Source organism: Malus domestica, chromosome 06 (assembly GCF_042453785.1).
Source record: "Malus domestica chromosome 06, GDT2T_hap1".
NCBI lineage: Eukaryota > Viridiplantae > Streptophyta > Magnoliopsida > Rosales > Rosaceae > Malus > Malus domestica.
The window spans coordinates 30,556,950-30,572,185 of record NC_091666.1 but is presented as its reverse complement, the minus strand read 5'-3'; the positions used below and the strand labels follow the sequence as shown (position 1 = coordinate 30,572,185).

Below are 15,236 nucleotides of genomic sequence, written 5' to 3'. Positions count from 1 at the left end.
AAGTGTAGTCAACAAAATGGTCTAAATTATTTCATATTAGGGAATATAAGTTATTTAAAAGGAAATTTTAATGAAAAACTCTCGGTACGGTTCATTTTAACGAAAAACTACATTTTTACACTAAAAAGTCAATCCATTTTCATTAATTTTCCTTATTTAAAATTTAGTTTTTATGTAAAGTGTGGTCAACAAAATGTGTAGTGTCAATGAAGCAACACTTTCTAAAAATCTTCACTTCAACCAATTTCTCAAATAGAAGTAAAGATGATACTGAAGGGAATTGAAACTCCATTTCAACAGTTCATCACGTTGCCCTTTTGAGATCATGTCCCAAATGGAACCAACTTAGAAAACAGTTCGTTTACAACACAGCAACGAACTTATATGCTTGAACATAACATGCGGTCTAATATCTTAGTAGATAAGGTGTTGAGTTTCTACCCATACATTTTGGGTTCGAAACTTTCTCTAAATTATTAATAGTTTTAAAGTCTCAATACCTTAAGTTACTAAAAAAAAAAATTTGTACAAAAAACATAGCAACGAAGAACTTCATAAAGATGTTCATGACATCTGGAAACCGATAACCTTTTCTGCGAAAGATGGCAGTCGAAACGCAGCAGTGTGGATCTGAAAGATTGAAACCAGAGGAAAGTGAATCCATTCGGAACCCAAATAAGCATCCAAACAGAGAGAATAGGCTCAAATTAATCGTTCTGAGAAGAAGAAGTTAAATAAGTAGTACCTCTGAGTTGTAGAACTTGGGAGGTCCCTTTGCCACGCCATAGTTCTCTTGATTTAATGGATTTATAGGGTGTTTAAAGTCCACGGTTGGTCCTTCCTTCGAGCAAAGCATGAACCCAATGATCCCACTAAGAGCAGAGATTCACAAGCCTATTTAGTACTGCATTAGCAAATACCAAATATAATATTAATAAGAGAGTTAATAAAATGCAAAAGGACCTCTTGCCTTGTATATGCAGGAACTGTTGTCCAGGCATAGTTGACGGAGCCCTTGAATATTTTGTGGCAGTTTGCTACGGTATCGGCAAAGTTAACAAAGTCTTTGCTCCAGAAGCTGTCCGCCGGGGTAGACAGCACACCGCCGGGGCGAAGAGCCCTTGCAACTGATTCCAGGAAGTCCTTATCAGAAAGTTCTTGTGCTGTAGCACCTGTAAGGGATTTCAGTACGTATATTGCTATGAGGATCTGGAAGTTGGATGTTTAGAACGTGATGTAAGTTTAATAATGAGAAAAAAAAAATACCCATGCCCTGGAATGCATCAATTATAATTGCATCATATGTGCCTTGAGGAACTGACTTCATGAATGCAACTCCTGCATGTTTGTTAAAAAATAGTAAGGCACAAATAAATGAAGTAAAAGAGACTTATCAGTAGGCCAAAAGCAATGTCTTGCAAAGGAGGACTTTTATGCAACGGAATATCACTATCACAGATTCACAGTAACCGAATCAAATTATAATACAATGTGGAAAAGGAAAAATGCTATATTGGATTGGGATATAGCCACAATGACATCCTCATTGAAAGCAAGTTTCACTTCTTCTAAAGTTATACCATACCATCATCTATGCGTACTTGCACTCTGGGATCCTTATATCCCACAGCTATGTCCGGAAAAAAACGCTTATAAACCTGAAATACCACGAAAATTTATCCAAGGAGGGATGTGTACAACATATATACAAGAAGTTTAAAGAAAGCTTGCTCACATCTATCACCATTGTGTCAATTTCGCATATATCGATTTCTTCAACAGCAGAATGACGAGATATTTCCCTCAAAATGCCTCCATCTCCGCCTCCAACAAGCAAGACCTGAGGAAAAATTAACCAAAACAGTATTGGATAAAAAATGATCAAACAGGTTAGTTTTAGTATGCTTGTTTTGCAGGATGATGGGTGACTATGAGAGAGAGCACTAGATGAAGAGATGAGTTAACCTTCCTTGGGTTTGGGATAGAGCAAAGTGGGAGGTGAGAGAGCATTTCCTGGTAAGCAAATTCATCCCTCTCTGTGAGTTGAAGAAAACCATCCAAGATGGCTACATTGCCATGCTCTGATGACTGTAACCAAATTAATGAAACAACAGAAAAAAAACATTTGTACATGAGGGAGGTGATATTATTAATTTACTCATGTTGTAGTTTTAATAATGTGTATCCATTTTTTGAACTAAATCAGACCATGAAATATTAACACGATATTATAACACATAAATTAATAATGCATATGTACAACTAAAAACTTCTCCATAAATTTTTTTTTTAGTTAACAGGCTGTTTGATAACCATTTTGTTTATAGTTCTCAGTTTTCATTTTTTGTAAACAAAAAAGTGAAAACCTGTTTGGTAACTACTTTCAGTTTTCAAATTGAAAAGCAAAGAGTGAAAAATAAAAGCAAAATTTGAAAACTCAAGAAAGTAGTTTTCACATTTTGATTTTTTGAAAATTGAAAATAGTTACCAAACGGGTTTTTATTTTATTTTTTAAATTGAAAATCCGTTTGGTATCTACTTTTAGTTTTCAAAAGAAATGAAAACTCAAAAACAAATTTTAAAAATTGAAGAAAGTAGTTTTCAGTTTTTTTAATTAAAAATAGTTACCAAACAGGTTTTTCTTTTTTTTTTAAACTGGTAATTACTTTCATTTTCCAAAAAAATAAAAACTAAAAAATGAAAGCTAAAATTTAAAAACTAAAAAAAAGTAGTTTTCATTTTTTGGTTTTCAGTTTTTAATTTTTGATTTTCCGCTTTTTAAAAATTGAAACTAAATGAGTTTTCATTTTTACATTTGACAAAAAGTGAAATTAAATTTGAAAAATAAAAATAAAATAATTATCAAACGAACTTTAAATAATTACCTGAAAAACAAAAAGATCTTGAAACTCTGACTTCCCATGAAATAAGGTTTTCTCCATCTTATATAAATGTGCCTTCCCTGCACCGTATATATGTAGACCAAAATGACCAAAATCAAATCTCAATTAGTTGGCATATAATGTCGCATGCAAACATATATATTTAGTAAAGTGTTATTCACAACATTTTTATCTTTCACACATTCTTATCAATCTTTGGTCATTGATCTTCAATTTATTCGATCCGACAGTCGAAATTAAAAGGGATGTGTGAATAGTAAAAATGAGTGTGTGGATAACACTATTTAACTCGAACGGAGATTGATCAATGCTTAATTACCAGGTCCATCTGTGGAAACATCAGCATACCATCCTGCCTTAGTAAATGCCTTAGTAAATGCAACACTACTAGGTATGGCCTCTGCCTTCTCCTTTCCATTATTATCAAAGACCAATCCCATCTCAGTATTACCATTTTGATGACCATTTGCAGCTGCACTCATTATTTCAACATCCTCCACAAGGTCTTCGTCAACAAAACCTGCAAAACCAGTAACACTACCGTTCTTCTCAGCCATGATTATCGGTTTCCAGCTACATATGATCCTAGTGTGGCTCTGTGTTTATATATACACACAGATATACACACACAGACACACAGACAGAGACACACAGACACACAGACACACAAGCATGCCTCTTTGTGGCTATTAGCTAACCAGGTCCTTTGTTGTACGCTACACTATTTCCTGGGGCAATAAACAGGCCCCTACAGATTGATAAATGCATGGCCCTAGCCAAGTTGTGTGTATGATTGCAACCTAATTGACACGCGTTAAATATGCATCACATTGTTATTGACAGTTGAAGATAAAGCTTGAAAGCGAAGAAATCAGAGAAGAAGAGAGAGTAGCTATTTTTATTTCAATTGAATGTATTACAACCTTCTGCTATACTGAAGGCTGTCAATTCCTTATATGGCCAACATTACATGTGACAATTACTACAATACCCTTCTAACAACTACAACTATATTAACAAACTATTGCACCAGAATAATGTCATGTGTCATTACAGTTATATCAGTCATTAGTTGTCACTTATGTTTGTTTAACCTAATCTTTAGTGTGATGAGGGTATTGGTTTTTAATTGGGTTCAACTGATTTCGGACGTTTATTTGGAGAAATTTTTTATGTGATCGGAACACGAATGGTACACCACGTGTTTTTATATAAGGGGTGAGAAATTTTACTTTTTAACACACATATTCCATTATCTGCATAGTGATACGTGATGTACTATCCCGTGTTCCGATCATACTGAAAAATCTCTTGTTTATTTGGGGCTGCTTTATCAAAATGAATATGCACGTAGAACTGCATGAAACTGGTATAAGCAAAATATAAACTTCCATCACTTTAACCGCCAAAGGTCCCCCTTTCTCCCACCCTTTCTCCCTCAGAAATGGGAGAAGAATAACCAAAATAAACGGGAAGACTTCTTTTGGATACAAACGATGTTCTTTAACTAGCTTACTCACACTCTTCATTCTACTGGCGGATGTTGGGATAGCTCCCATGGACAGTGCAAAAAATTCTAACTATCAGACATGAAAAATCTTTTGATGGAATTTTGATACGTACAAAGATCATGTTTTTTATGAGGTTTATGTCTATTATAAATATCAAACAACCTTTCAAAGCTTATACATGGCTTATTTTAAACAGGCAAGTAATACACGACTTAATTAGTCCAAAATTGGATAGACACAATTTTAATTTCTATCTATAGTAATAGCAGATTTAAGAAAACTTTCCACGATGTACATATATCCGAAACAATATTGGGTAAGTTGTCATTTCCATATTTAAAGCAAAGCAATTGCATGATATATTGACAAGACATTTCAACGAGAAAATTATGGAACACAACCATATATATAGTTTGCATTTATATAAAATTAATACACATAATCGTGATGTTTGGTTTGGTGTGTTTGGATAGATTTTGTTGGGGTGGTGGTGGTATGTATATATGGCAAAAAATATTCTAATAACGATCGATATTGTCCACCGTCTTCTTCTTGAATGTTCATTTGTGTTGTGTCAACTGCTGAGTGTACCAACTCCATTGACTTTAGACCCATTAATCACGGGAACGGATCCCCTCCTCAGCTTAGGACGCAGAGTCTTCTGAGAAAATTACACAGGCAGTTGAATTGTGATCCAACAGTTACAAACATGAGGTCATTCTAAAAGTTATAATAATTATAACCGTTTGATCAAAATCCAATGGTCCGTGTAATTTGCTCAGGAGGGGATCCGTTCCCATTAATCACTTATTTACAAAAGATGGCAAACAAAATGCAGATATGAGTACCTGACCAATTGGTGTCGGCAGAAATTGAGAGAGAACAAAGAGAGGATGTAGAGGTTAAGTTCCATTTAATTAATTAGAATTTGATTCGGGTGCCTCTGTGTTGTAAAATTTCAAGGGCTCTTCTGCAACCACAAACTATTGTTGGGGTCTCTATTGGGTGGACAGGATTTCCGAAATCCACCAGTGGCCCCTCCGTTAAGCAAAGCAAGAAGCCAATCACCACACTGAAATTAATTATGGACTGATACAGTAGTTAGAAATTAAAACTACAAGTGTACAACTAGCTAGTAATGTGATACTTGTTTTCCTCTCCTTAATTGACGAGATCCGCATCTAAAAGATGTATAAAAAAACGTATATTTTTATTTTTATTTACATCATTTAGCCGATAGGTATTTTACATCTCTCTCGTTGAAGATCTTTTAGGCCTACAAAAAATGAAATCTCATTTCAAAGTATTTTGCATCTTTCATTGGAGATATTTTAGAAACCGTATGATAACCATTGTGTTCTTAGTTTTCACTTTTTGAATTCAATTTTTAAAGGGGCTTGTTATATTAATACCCTACATATTGTTGAATACATCTCACATACATAATTCATCCCATAATTACTTTTTCAATTAAAAATTATCTTAAAACACCCCACATAATTGTTCATAATACCCTCGCACCCTACAATCTTAACATACACCTTACATTTTTTACATACACCCCACATTTTCTACGTATGCTATACACATTTTCTTTGAATTCTTCAAGCAATCCTACACCAACGACAATTTCAAAATACTTAGACAAGCATTAGCCTCTCCAGGGAACACTCTGATTTACTGAGTGTCTCAACATTTATCAACATGAACTCATTATAGAAGTTATACATTTTTTAACAGTCAGCATGCAACTAAATTCTGCAACATGAATTAGTTAGTAGTTAGTACCTATTGACAAGCTCAAAACCCTCTTTGAGCAACTGAGATGGCCTGTAGGAGTTGATCCTCAAACGATCAACTAAGGGATATAAGTTAAGGAGCAAACCTGGGTTATCCTGTCAAGGGTTTTGACTACAAAACATGATCACTGTTTGACTGCATATAAAAATGGAAAAGAAAAATAAAGCACGGAGATAAGCTGATCACTTGGATGAAACTAATCCATGGAAAAGAGTAGTTCCATAAACGAAAGTCGAGTTATTTGGACTCTGGAGCATTGACAGGGCAAATTGCTACTTCGTCTAGCAAAGTGTGGTTAGACTGGAAAGCAACAATAAAACAAAAGGTTCTGCTACCCCAGTTAAGATTGCAATTCCATACATTTACAAAGCGCGGTTTCCAAAATTTAGACATGTTTCATATTTGTGGTCTTAAAATAATGGCCATTTCAGAGCCAAGGAAGACCATTTCAAAGTCAAGTAATGGCGATCCACCATTTCAAAGTCAAGTAATGGCGATCCACCGAGAAGGTGGATCATCGTAAAATGGCGACAAGAGAAGGGAACAGAAAACTACCACTTACAGCTTTAATAACATAGTTATTTTGGAAGCAAAAGTAGGCTTAAATAAATATCGATGTTGTTGGAATCACTAAAATAATGAAATATGAGGTCTTACTTCATGTCAAGCTTCTGAAACATCGATCTTGTGTTTCAATCAACGTGTTTGTAGTTTCATCGGTTAGGGTTTTATCCTACAATGGACGTGGTATTGAGAGTTGAATAAGCTAAATAATACGTTAAAAGTAATTTCGGGTGCATTTAGATTTTTTTTAACTTATAAGGTCGAAATTGTCATTGCATAGTAAGGTACATAAGTCATTTAATTTAAATTTTAATGTGGGGGTGTATTCAACATTATGTGGGGTGCAAATAAAAAATTCCTTTTTAAAATTGAAAACTTTTTTGCTATAATTGATGCAAATAGGAAATTAAACACTCAAAGCTACTTCTGGAAAATTTTAAAAGGCTTTTTAGCCAAAATGGTCCCTGAAATTTACATAACACATCACTTTGGTCCCTGAGATTGAAAATCAATAGAAATGGTCCATGGGATTGTCCGCCATACATTATTTTGGTCATTTCGTTAAAAACTCCATTAAGTGTCTCAGAGCTCTTGGCAAGAAGTTTGGGCAATTTTCAAAGCTTCGTAACTCAATCGTTTCTTAACCAAATTTGACCCATAATATATCAAAATTAAGATAGGAAAGTGAAGAACAAGATTAAACCTATTTGGAAGCCCAATGGTTACTGGAGATGGCCGGAAAATAGCTTGAAAGGTGACTGGTAACTCGCTGGAAACTAGGCAAACTTTAAACGTTCATAACTTCTTCAAGACTCAACGAAACCAAGTGATTCCAAATGAAAATCATACTTCTCGACAAGACAAAGAGAATGGTACATTTTTCGATAGCTAACTCACCGTGGTTTGGCCGGAAAACAGCTCGAAAATGGCTGTCTTGGTCTTGAGTTAGCCACTTTTGAGCCGTTTTCCAGCCAAACCACGGTGAATTAGTCATCAAGAAAGGTATCATTCTCTTCGTCTCATCGATAAGTATGATTTTCGTTTTTGAATCACTCGACTTCGTTGAGCATTGAAGAAGTTATGAACGTTTAAAGTTTACCCAGTTTCTGGTGAGTTTTCAAGTTTTCCCACGGACCAGTCACCTTTCAGGCCATTTTCCAGCAATCTTCGGCAACCATTGGGCTTTCAAATAGGTATAATTTTATTCTCCACTTTCCTATCTTCATTTTGATATATTATGGGTCGAATTTGGTTAAGAAATGATTGAGTTACGAAGCTTTGAAAATTGCCAAAACTTCCGGCCAAGAGCTCCAGGACACTTAACGTAGTTTTTAACGGAAGGTGTCCCATCCCGACTCCGCCGTAGCATGATATTGTCCGCTTTGGGCCACGCCCTCACGAATTTGTTCATGGGTAAGAGAACCTCACTACCCAAAATGTGTCATGCTAGGAAGAAAGGGGCATGTACATATAAGGTCAGGGACTAACCCTCACCCCGCTGATGTGGGATACTACAATCCACCCCCTTAGGGAGACGACGTCTTTGTCGACACATCCGAACGAACGGTGAGTTTGGCTCTAATACCAAATTGTCACATCCCGACTCCACCGTAGCACGATATTGTCCACTTTGGGCCACGCCCTCACGAATTTGTTCCTTGGCAAGAGAACCTCACTACCCAAAACACGTCATGCTAGGAAGAGAGGGGCATGTACATATAAGGCCATGAACCAACCCTCACCCCGCCAATGTGGGATACTACAGAAGGATCAAAATAATGGATGGTGGACAATCTCAGGGACCAAAGTGATGTGTTATGCAAATCTTAGAAACTATTTTGGCTAAAAAGCCTTTTTAAAATTTTGACTGATGCAAATAGGAGATTAAACACTAACCATTTTTGCTATTCCATTGATTAAAACCTTATTCCTTTTTAATTTTTAATCAAGATCCTTAGTTTTTAATAAATGTCATTAATTATTTCAATAATATAATATTTTTTTATTTCTAAATATATTCATTTAGTTTTATAAATGTTATTAGCCGACCCCACTTAGTGGGAAAAGGCTTTGTTGTTGTTGTTGTAGTTTTAGAAATGTTACATTTTATATATTTATATTTATGGTTAAATTTTTCATCATATATTTATATTTTTACTTTGTACCCAATTTTACTTTGCAACCTTTTTTTAATTTGTAACAATTTTCTTTTCAGTTTTAATTTGTATCCATGTATTAATTTCTTTTTGTACCCATATTTTAAAATATATTTGTACCTATTTTTAATTTTGCTAAATGTACCCATGCTAATTATATGTATTTATTTTATGTTTTAAACTATATCAGCAGTTATTTTATAAAATATGTTAATAATTATGTGGGTACATTATTTGCTATAATTTTGTGAAGAACAATATTACTTTAATATTTAATTTTAAGTAATTATTATATTTAAAAAAATTATTTGAATTTGTGAGAAATTAAATGCATAAATGCATGAGTTAAATCTTTTAAATGATGTTAAGGATCTCGATCAAAATATTTAAACAAACAAGGTTTCAGTTTAACAATTAAGTTGATTCGGGATCGGAACTAAAATGATCCACATATGATATATGTATGTATGTATGCATGCCTTGGATATGCAGGAACAATTGTCCATGCTTAATGGACAGAGCCTTTGAATATCTGGCGACATTCTGCCATGAGTTGCCCAATGTCTAAGGAACCAAATCATATGCTCTCTGCCTGAATACACATGACTCCGCCAGATCGGAGAGCTTTTGCCACCAAATCAAAGAACGGAGTCTTGTAAATCTCATGACCTTGCTTTGTATGTATGCATGCAAATAACAAATTATATCGATCATGTCGTATATAATAATAATGTTTAATTTCTTGCTAGACTTAAATTGAAAGACCGTAAATTCGAACCAGAAAAATATGCTACAAATAGAGTCAAGGAGAAGCATGTATATACTTATTGTATCAAATGCATCCACTATTATCGCGTCATATGTACCTTCGGGGACAGACTTGCAGTACCTACATATTGAACGTGAAGGACAATTGCCAGCTTTGAAAATGGTCCACAAACATAAATTTGGGAGACTGATTGCACACTTTTTCAGTTAACCAAACTGCATATCCATCTGCGACTTAGTACTACAATTTAGCAGTATTCATCTTTATTTGTAATTGAGAGGTTTTATATTAGATTCTCACCAAAAACAAATTTAAATCACATTATTACTAATCAATTGTGAGACTTAGTCCACTCTCTCACCCCTTCATATAGGTAATATTATTTGTTCAAAAAAAAAAAAAAAAAAAACTCCATACCCATCTTAATTCTAGATCTTTATTTGTTAATTTGATAAAATAATTAAAAAATTGACGTGTGTGAAAATTAATTTATAAAATTTATATAAAAAAAAACTAATTACCATATTTGGCGTGAAGGACGAGGGTCCTCATATCCAATGGCAAACTAGGAAAATATTTCTTGTACACCTGAGAATTGTGCGCAAATTCTTTTTCACCTAAGATTTTTTAATGAAAAGTGCTATTCACTCATTTATTTTTACTTCTCACACATATTTGTTAGTTTTTTGTAATTGATCTTCTTTCATTGTTTTTTACCCACAACAACCAGGTGTCTATTTCGCAAATGTCAATCTGCTGGACAGAAGAGTGTCGAGAAATCTCCTTTAAGATACCACCATCTGCAACGAGTAAGGCCTCAATTTTGACACAGAAGAAAACAGGGATTGAGCAAGTAGGTGACAGACTATTTATATTTAGTTGATGTTATATAATTATATAGTGTTGATGCACCAAATCGGTTGATTTTGGAGCAACATAAATTCGACTATAAATCATATACATACAAGAACACAACAATATATCTTGGTTCACTTCAAGGTGGGGTTACGTTAGATCCAGTTTCACTATATGAAATGAGAGTTGCATTGTTGTTGCTAGAGAGGCTAGGGTTTGCCCTCCTTTTAAAATGAGGGTGAAGGATCCCTTTTATAGAATAAGAGTTTCCTTCCCCTCTTATAGACATAACGAACTAAGTAATGAGGCTAAAATATTGAGGCTCAATATGTGGTGAATTACTTTTACTCATTTTGACTCAATTGTAATTTTTGAAAGGATTTATATCACAAATTGTTCTTGAAATTTATCTACACCATCAAGTTGGTTCCTGAAATTGAAAATCAATCAATGTAGTCCCTGAAAATAAGTGTCATAAATCAATGTGGTCATTTCGTCACAATTCCGTCAAAACTTCTGTTATGTGCTGACGTGACACATAAATAGGGCCCACAAGATATAAGAGTTTTTATCACAAAGGTCCCGAAAATTGACTCACACCATCAAGTTAGTCCTTGAAATTGACCCACCATCAAGATGGTCCCTAAAATTGAAAATCAATAAACGTAGTTCCTGAAAATAAGTGTTGCAAATCAATGTGTCATCTCGTTATAATTCTGTAAAAAATTATGTCATGTGTTGATGTGGGTTCAATAATTAATTTTAAAAAGTTGTCAAAAAACTTCTTTGCACAATGAGATTATCTCAAGGCAGAGCTCGCCATTCTCCGCATCACCAAGATCACTGGGTAAGCACCTAACAAGCTTTCCAAGGTTAAGATTGTGAGGTTGTTGATCGCCCAAATATTGATCGTAGAGTCATAGATGTTGTCACCAATCCAAGTTGTTAACAAAGGTAGTCTCGATCTTAGTCCAATTCGATGAAGGGTGTGAAAATGAGTGTCTTAAGAAATGTTTTTTTTCTAGAGAAGAGACGACAAAGGCTACCATAGATGAAGTGTAATACCCTGAAAATTTTAAATATATGAATATGTGGAGAAAATTGAAAATAAATCGATTTATGATTATGAAGAATTAAATCGAGCATATTACTGAGCTTTTATATGATTTTTCAAGAATTTATAATAATTTGTCTAAGTTTAGTTTTAAATTAAACTAATTACGAGGTTTAAAGTTTGGACCTTAATTATTTAAAATACGTAGATCTTTCGAGGTCAAAAATCATATTTTTGAATAGAGCTTGACCTCACGAATGCGTAGGCGCAAACTATTCGTGAAACAGAGTTAGAACGAAGAAGTTATTAACGTTTAAAGTTAGGGACATTTTAGTAAAATAGTTAAGTTCAAGATAATTCCAGATTTTTGAAGAAAAATCTAGAAGGCCACGTGTGTGGCCGAGATTTAAAGACAGAAATGATGGGTGGTGTAGATGGAAAATAAAGGAGAGAAAGGAGGGAGAGAGGAGCCAATCAGAAAAAGAGGGATGAGAAGTGACCAATGAGATAAGAGAGAAAGAAGGAGAAAGGAGAGAAGAGAGACACGGGGGATCGGGACCCGGTCGGCATCATACACTTTTCCGGTGGATTTTCACCCATTTTTCCGGTGAAATGCATCAAACCACCATTTGGAAACCCCTCCACGATCTTCCCTCTTCCTATTGCATCCCAAAAATCATAAAATTTGGTCTTGAAATTTGGAGAAAGAACACTCGGTGCCGCGACTTTCCTTGCTCGAAATCCATCAAAATCTGAAATGTTTTGGTTCAATTACAACCACCATTAGACTCCCCTTAAGAGCTGGAACAAAGCCCATTCATTGGTTGGGGCGTCGGAGTTGCTATAGAGTCGAATTGAAGACACCCAAATCTTAGGGTTCCGACGAGTTTTGACGAAATTGGAGCCTTTCTAGGCCAAATTGGCCTTGGTTGCAGGTATAAAAGTTTCTCTACTCATTGAGATCTTCATTTCTGTAATTTTGAGAATTTTTAAAAATAATTGAATTTTTCGATGAATCAGAGCGGCCGACCGCCACCCGCGGCGGCGGGTGCGGTGGCGCACGGCCAGGGAGCCTACTACAAGTGTGTTTTATGCGAATTTCGTTATTCTAATTATGTTTTTGAGATTTAATTGATGTGGTTTGAATATTACTACGTTTTTGGTATATGTTGGATTAAAGGAATATTTTTGGGTTTGGTTAAAATTTTGAAGTTTTGAACTACGAAAGGCTTGATCCTTGTTGAGGGTACGTAGACAGTCTAACGAGACGTTAGATGCAACCATAAAATAAATGTGTTTAAATATTCGAGAATTAGTATATAGATGGAAATTGATCCAAGAGAAGAAAATAAATTAGCTATGTTTTTAGGTTGGGCCTACCATAATTATTTTTCCGAAATATACAAATATTTCGGGGCAGGGGCGTTACATGAAGGTAGAAAAGTATGGGGTGGGATAAGAGGTGATTGTAGGACCGAGTTTCTGAGTTGACAACTTTTTTAATTAATTATTAAATTACTAGACATATTTCTAATTTATTTTTTATTTAGTCAGACTTGTGGGCCTATTTATGTTCCACATTAACACATAACAAAATTTTTGACATAATTACGACGGAATGACCACATTGATTTGAGAAATATATTTTCAAGAACTACATTGATCAATTTTCAATTTTAGGGACCATTTTGATGGTGTTGGTCAATTTCAGGGACCATCTTGATGGTGTGAGTCAATTTCAGAGACAATTTGTGATTAAAAAATGATTTGTGGGACCCATTTATGTGCAACATCAACACATAACAGAATTTTTGACAAAATTGTGACGGAAGAACCACATTGATTTGCAACACCTATTTTCAGGGACTACATTGATCGATTTCAATTTCAAGGACCATCTTGATGGTGTTGGTCAATTTTAGGACCATTTATGATAAAAACCCTTTTTAAAATTCTAGAAGGACAATTTGTGGTATTTTGAATGCTTCACTATTTTGGAATGCTCCCTTTATATATATATATATATATATTTTTTTTTTTTTTGAAATGTTTGAAAGAAAGTTTATGGTATTTGAATGCTTCATTATTTTGGAATACTTCCCTTATATATGTAGAAGAATAATAAAACAATTAAAACAAAAAAAATAAAAAAATAAAAAGTGATATCGGGTTTAAGAGAGTGAAAAACAAAGGGATATAAAATGTAGTAAAAGGAAGATGGGGGACCATTTAAAAGAAAACGTGTAACAATAAAAAAAGATGGTGGGACCATCGTAAACTTTTTTTTGCCAAAGTGGGACTATCTTAAATAAATTGCGCAATCCATTAAAATGATGATAGGACCAGAGTTGTCTTCTTTTTCGTGGCGCGAGGCCGACTTAAAAAAAAAAATTTAGATTCCGACGCCTTGATATGCGCCAAATTAGCTCTCGCCCAAACTTGCTCGGATTTTTATAGCTTTGCTTGGTCCCGCCTAGACGTTCATTTAAAATGCTTTTCGATTTTGTGGCCGATTAGGAAGAGGCTTCACAACTTGCAGAGTGACGTATCGTCGCTTCTGGGCTTCATTTCCAGAGAGGGGAGGGGCAGCCACCCCTCTATGTCCCTCTGATGCTGAAGACCATCTATTTAAATCAAATTTTGTAAATCATACGACGTAGTTGATGCTTAGATTATCACTTAGGTATTCATTAACGTGTTTATTTTTTTATTGATGACACATCACATAATTTGTAAATTTGATCTAAAATTTAGTTTGTCAAGTATTACTCATGTGATAAAAGAGAAATAATTTTCTTTCACATGATACACGAGGACTTATATTAATTTACCTAAAGTACCATCATACTTTGGTACTCGAACCTCCCTTGAAATAAGATTTTTCCTGCCTTCAATGGGGTCCATATGTTGTATTGTGCTTCACGTGTAACTGGACTTCCGGTTGTAAAATAGGTGTGTTTGTATTAAAATTTACCTTTGAAAAAAAGAAAAAAAAAAGAAATTAGGTTTACATTCCTTCTTTTGTTACTGTATTGATTAAAATCTTATTCCTTGTTAAATTTTAATCAAGTTCCTTGGGTATTAATAACATCATTAATTATTTCAATAATAAAATATTTTTTTTTAAAATATATTCCTTTAGTGTTAAGAATGTTATAATTAATATATTTATATTTATGGCTAAGTTTTTATTTATTTTTAGTTTGTACCCATTTTTAATTTGCAAACTTTTTTTAATTTTTACCAATTTTCTTTTCAGTTTTAATTTGTACCCATATATTAATTTCTTTTTGTGCCCATATTTTTTAAAGTTTTATTTGTGTTTATACCATATTTAGGGCCTCTGTATTTAGATATCGTACAAATACTCGGGGGACTTAAATGTAATTATGTAATAAAGGAAGGGGTAAATATGTAATAAGTGAGGAGCCCTTATTCTATAAAAGGACTCCTCACCCTCACATTAAGGTGAGGCCACGCTGAAAACATGTAATTTATTTTTTGTATCTTTCGGAGACATCTATATAAACCCCATCAGAGGGTTAAAAAAAATTAAAAAAAAACGGCAAAGCCCAAAATAAATGGGCTTGAACGTTGTGTAGAGGGCAAAGGCCCATAAGCCCA

The 15,236-nt window shown here is 34.2% G+C and overlaps 1 protein-coding gene across 1 annotated transcript; it reads right to left on the bottom strand.

The window, feature by feature from the left end:
- Positions 1–271: 271 nt before the first annotated feature.
- Positions 272–3,831, bottom strand: LOC103438138 (spermidine synthase 1-like). The gene is made up of 9 exons (XM_008376677.4): positions 3,223–3,831; positions 2,886–2,962; positions 1,966–2,088; positions 1,736–1,840; positions 1,586–1,658; positions 1,267–1,338; positions 971–1,172; positions 746–872; positions 272–630 (listed from the first exon to the last, which is right to left on the bottom strand). The coding sequence occupies exons 1-9, from the start codon at positions 3,458–3,460 to the stop codon at positions 565–567; spliced, it is 1,083 nt and encodes a 360-aa protein (XP_008374899.2). The 5' UTR covers positions 3,461–3,831; the 3' UTR covers positions 272–564.
- Between the last annotated feature and the right edge of the window lie 11,405 nt (positions 3,832–15,236).

Coding starts and splice junctions, on each gene's coding strand:
- LOC103438138 (XM_008376677.4), bottom strand. CDS start 3,460: ATGGCTGAGAAGAACGGTAGTGTTACTGGTTTTGCAGGTTTTGTTGAC. Junction 873..970: donor ACAGTTCCTGCATATACAAG/GCAAGAGGTCCT, acceptor CTCTGCTCTTAG/TGGGATCATTGGGTTCATGC. Junction 631..745: donor CCAAGTTCTACAACTCAGAG/GTACTACTTATT, acceptor TCAATCTTTCAG/ATCCACACTGCTGCGTTTCG.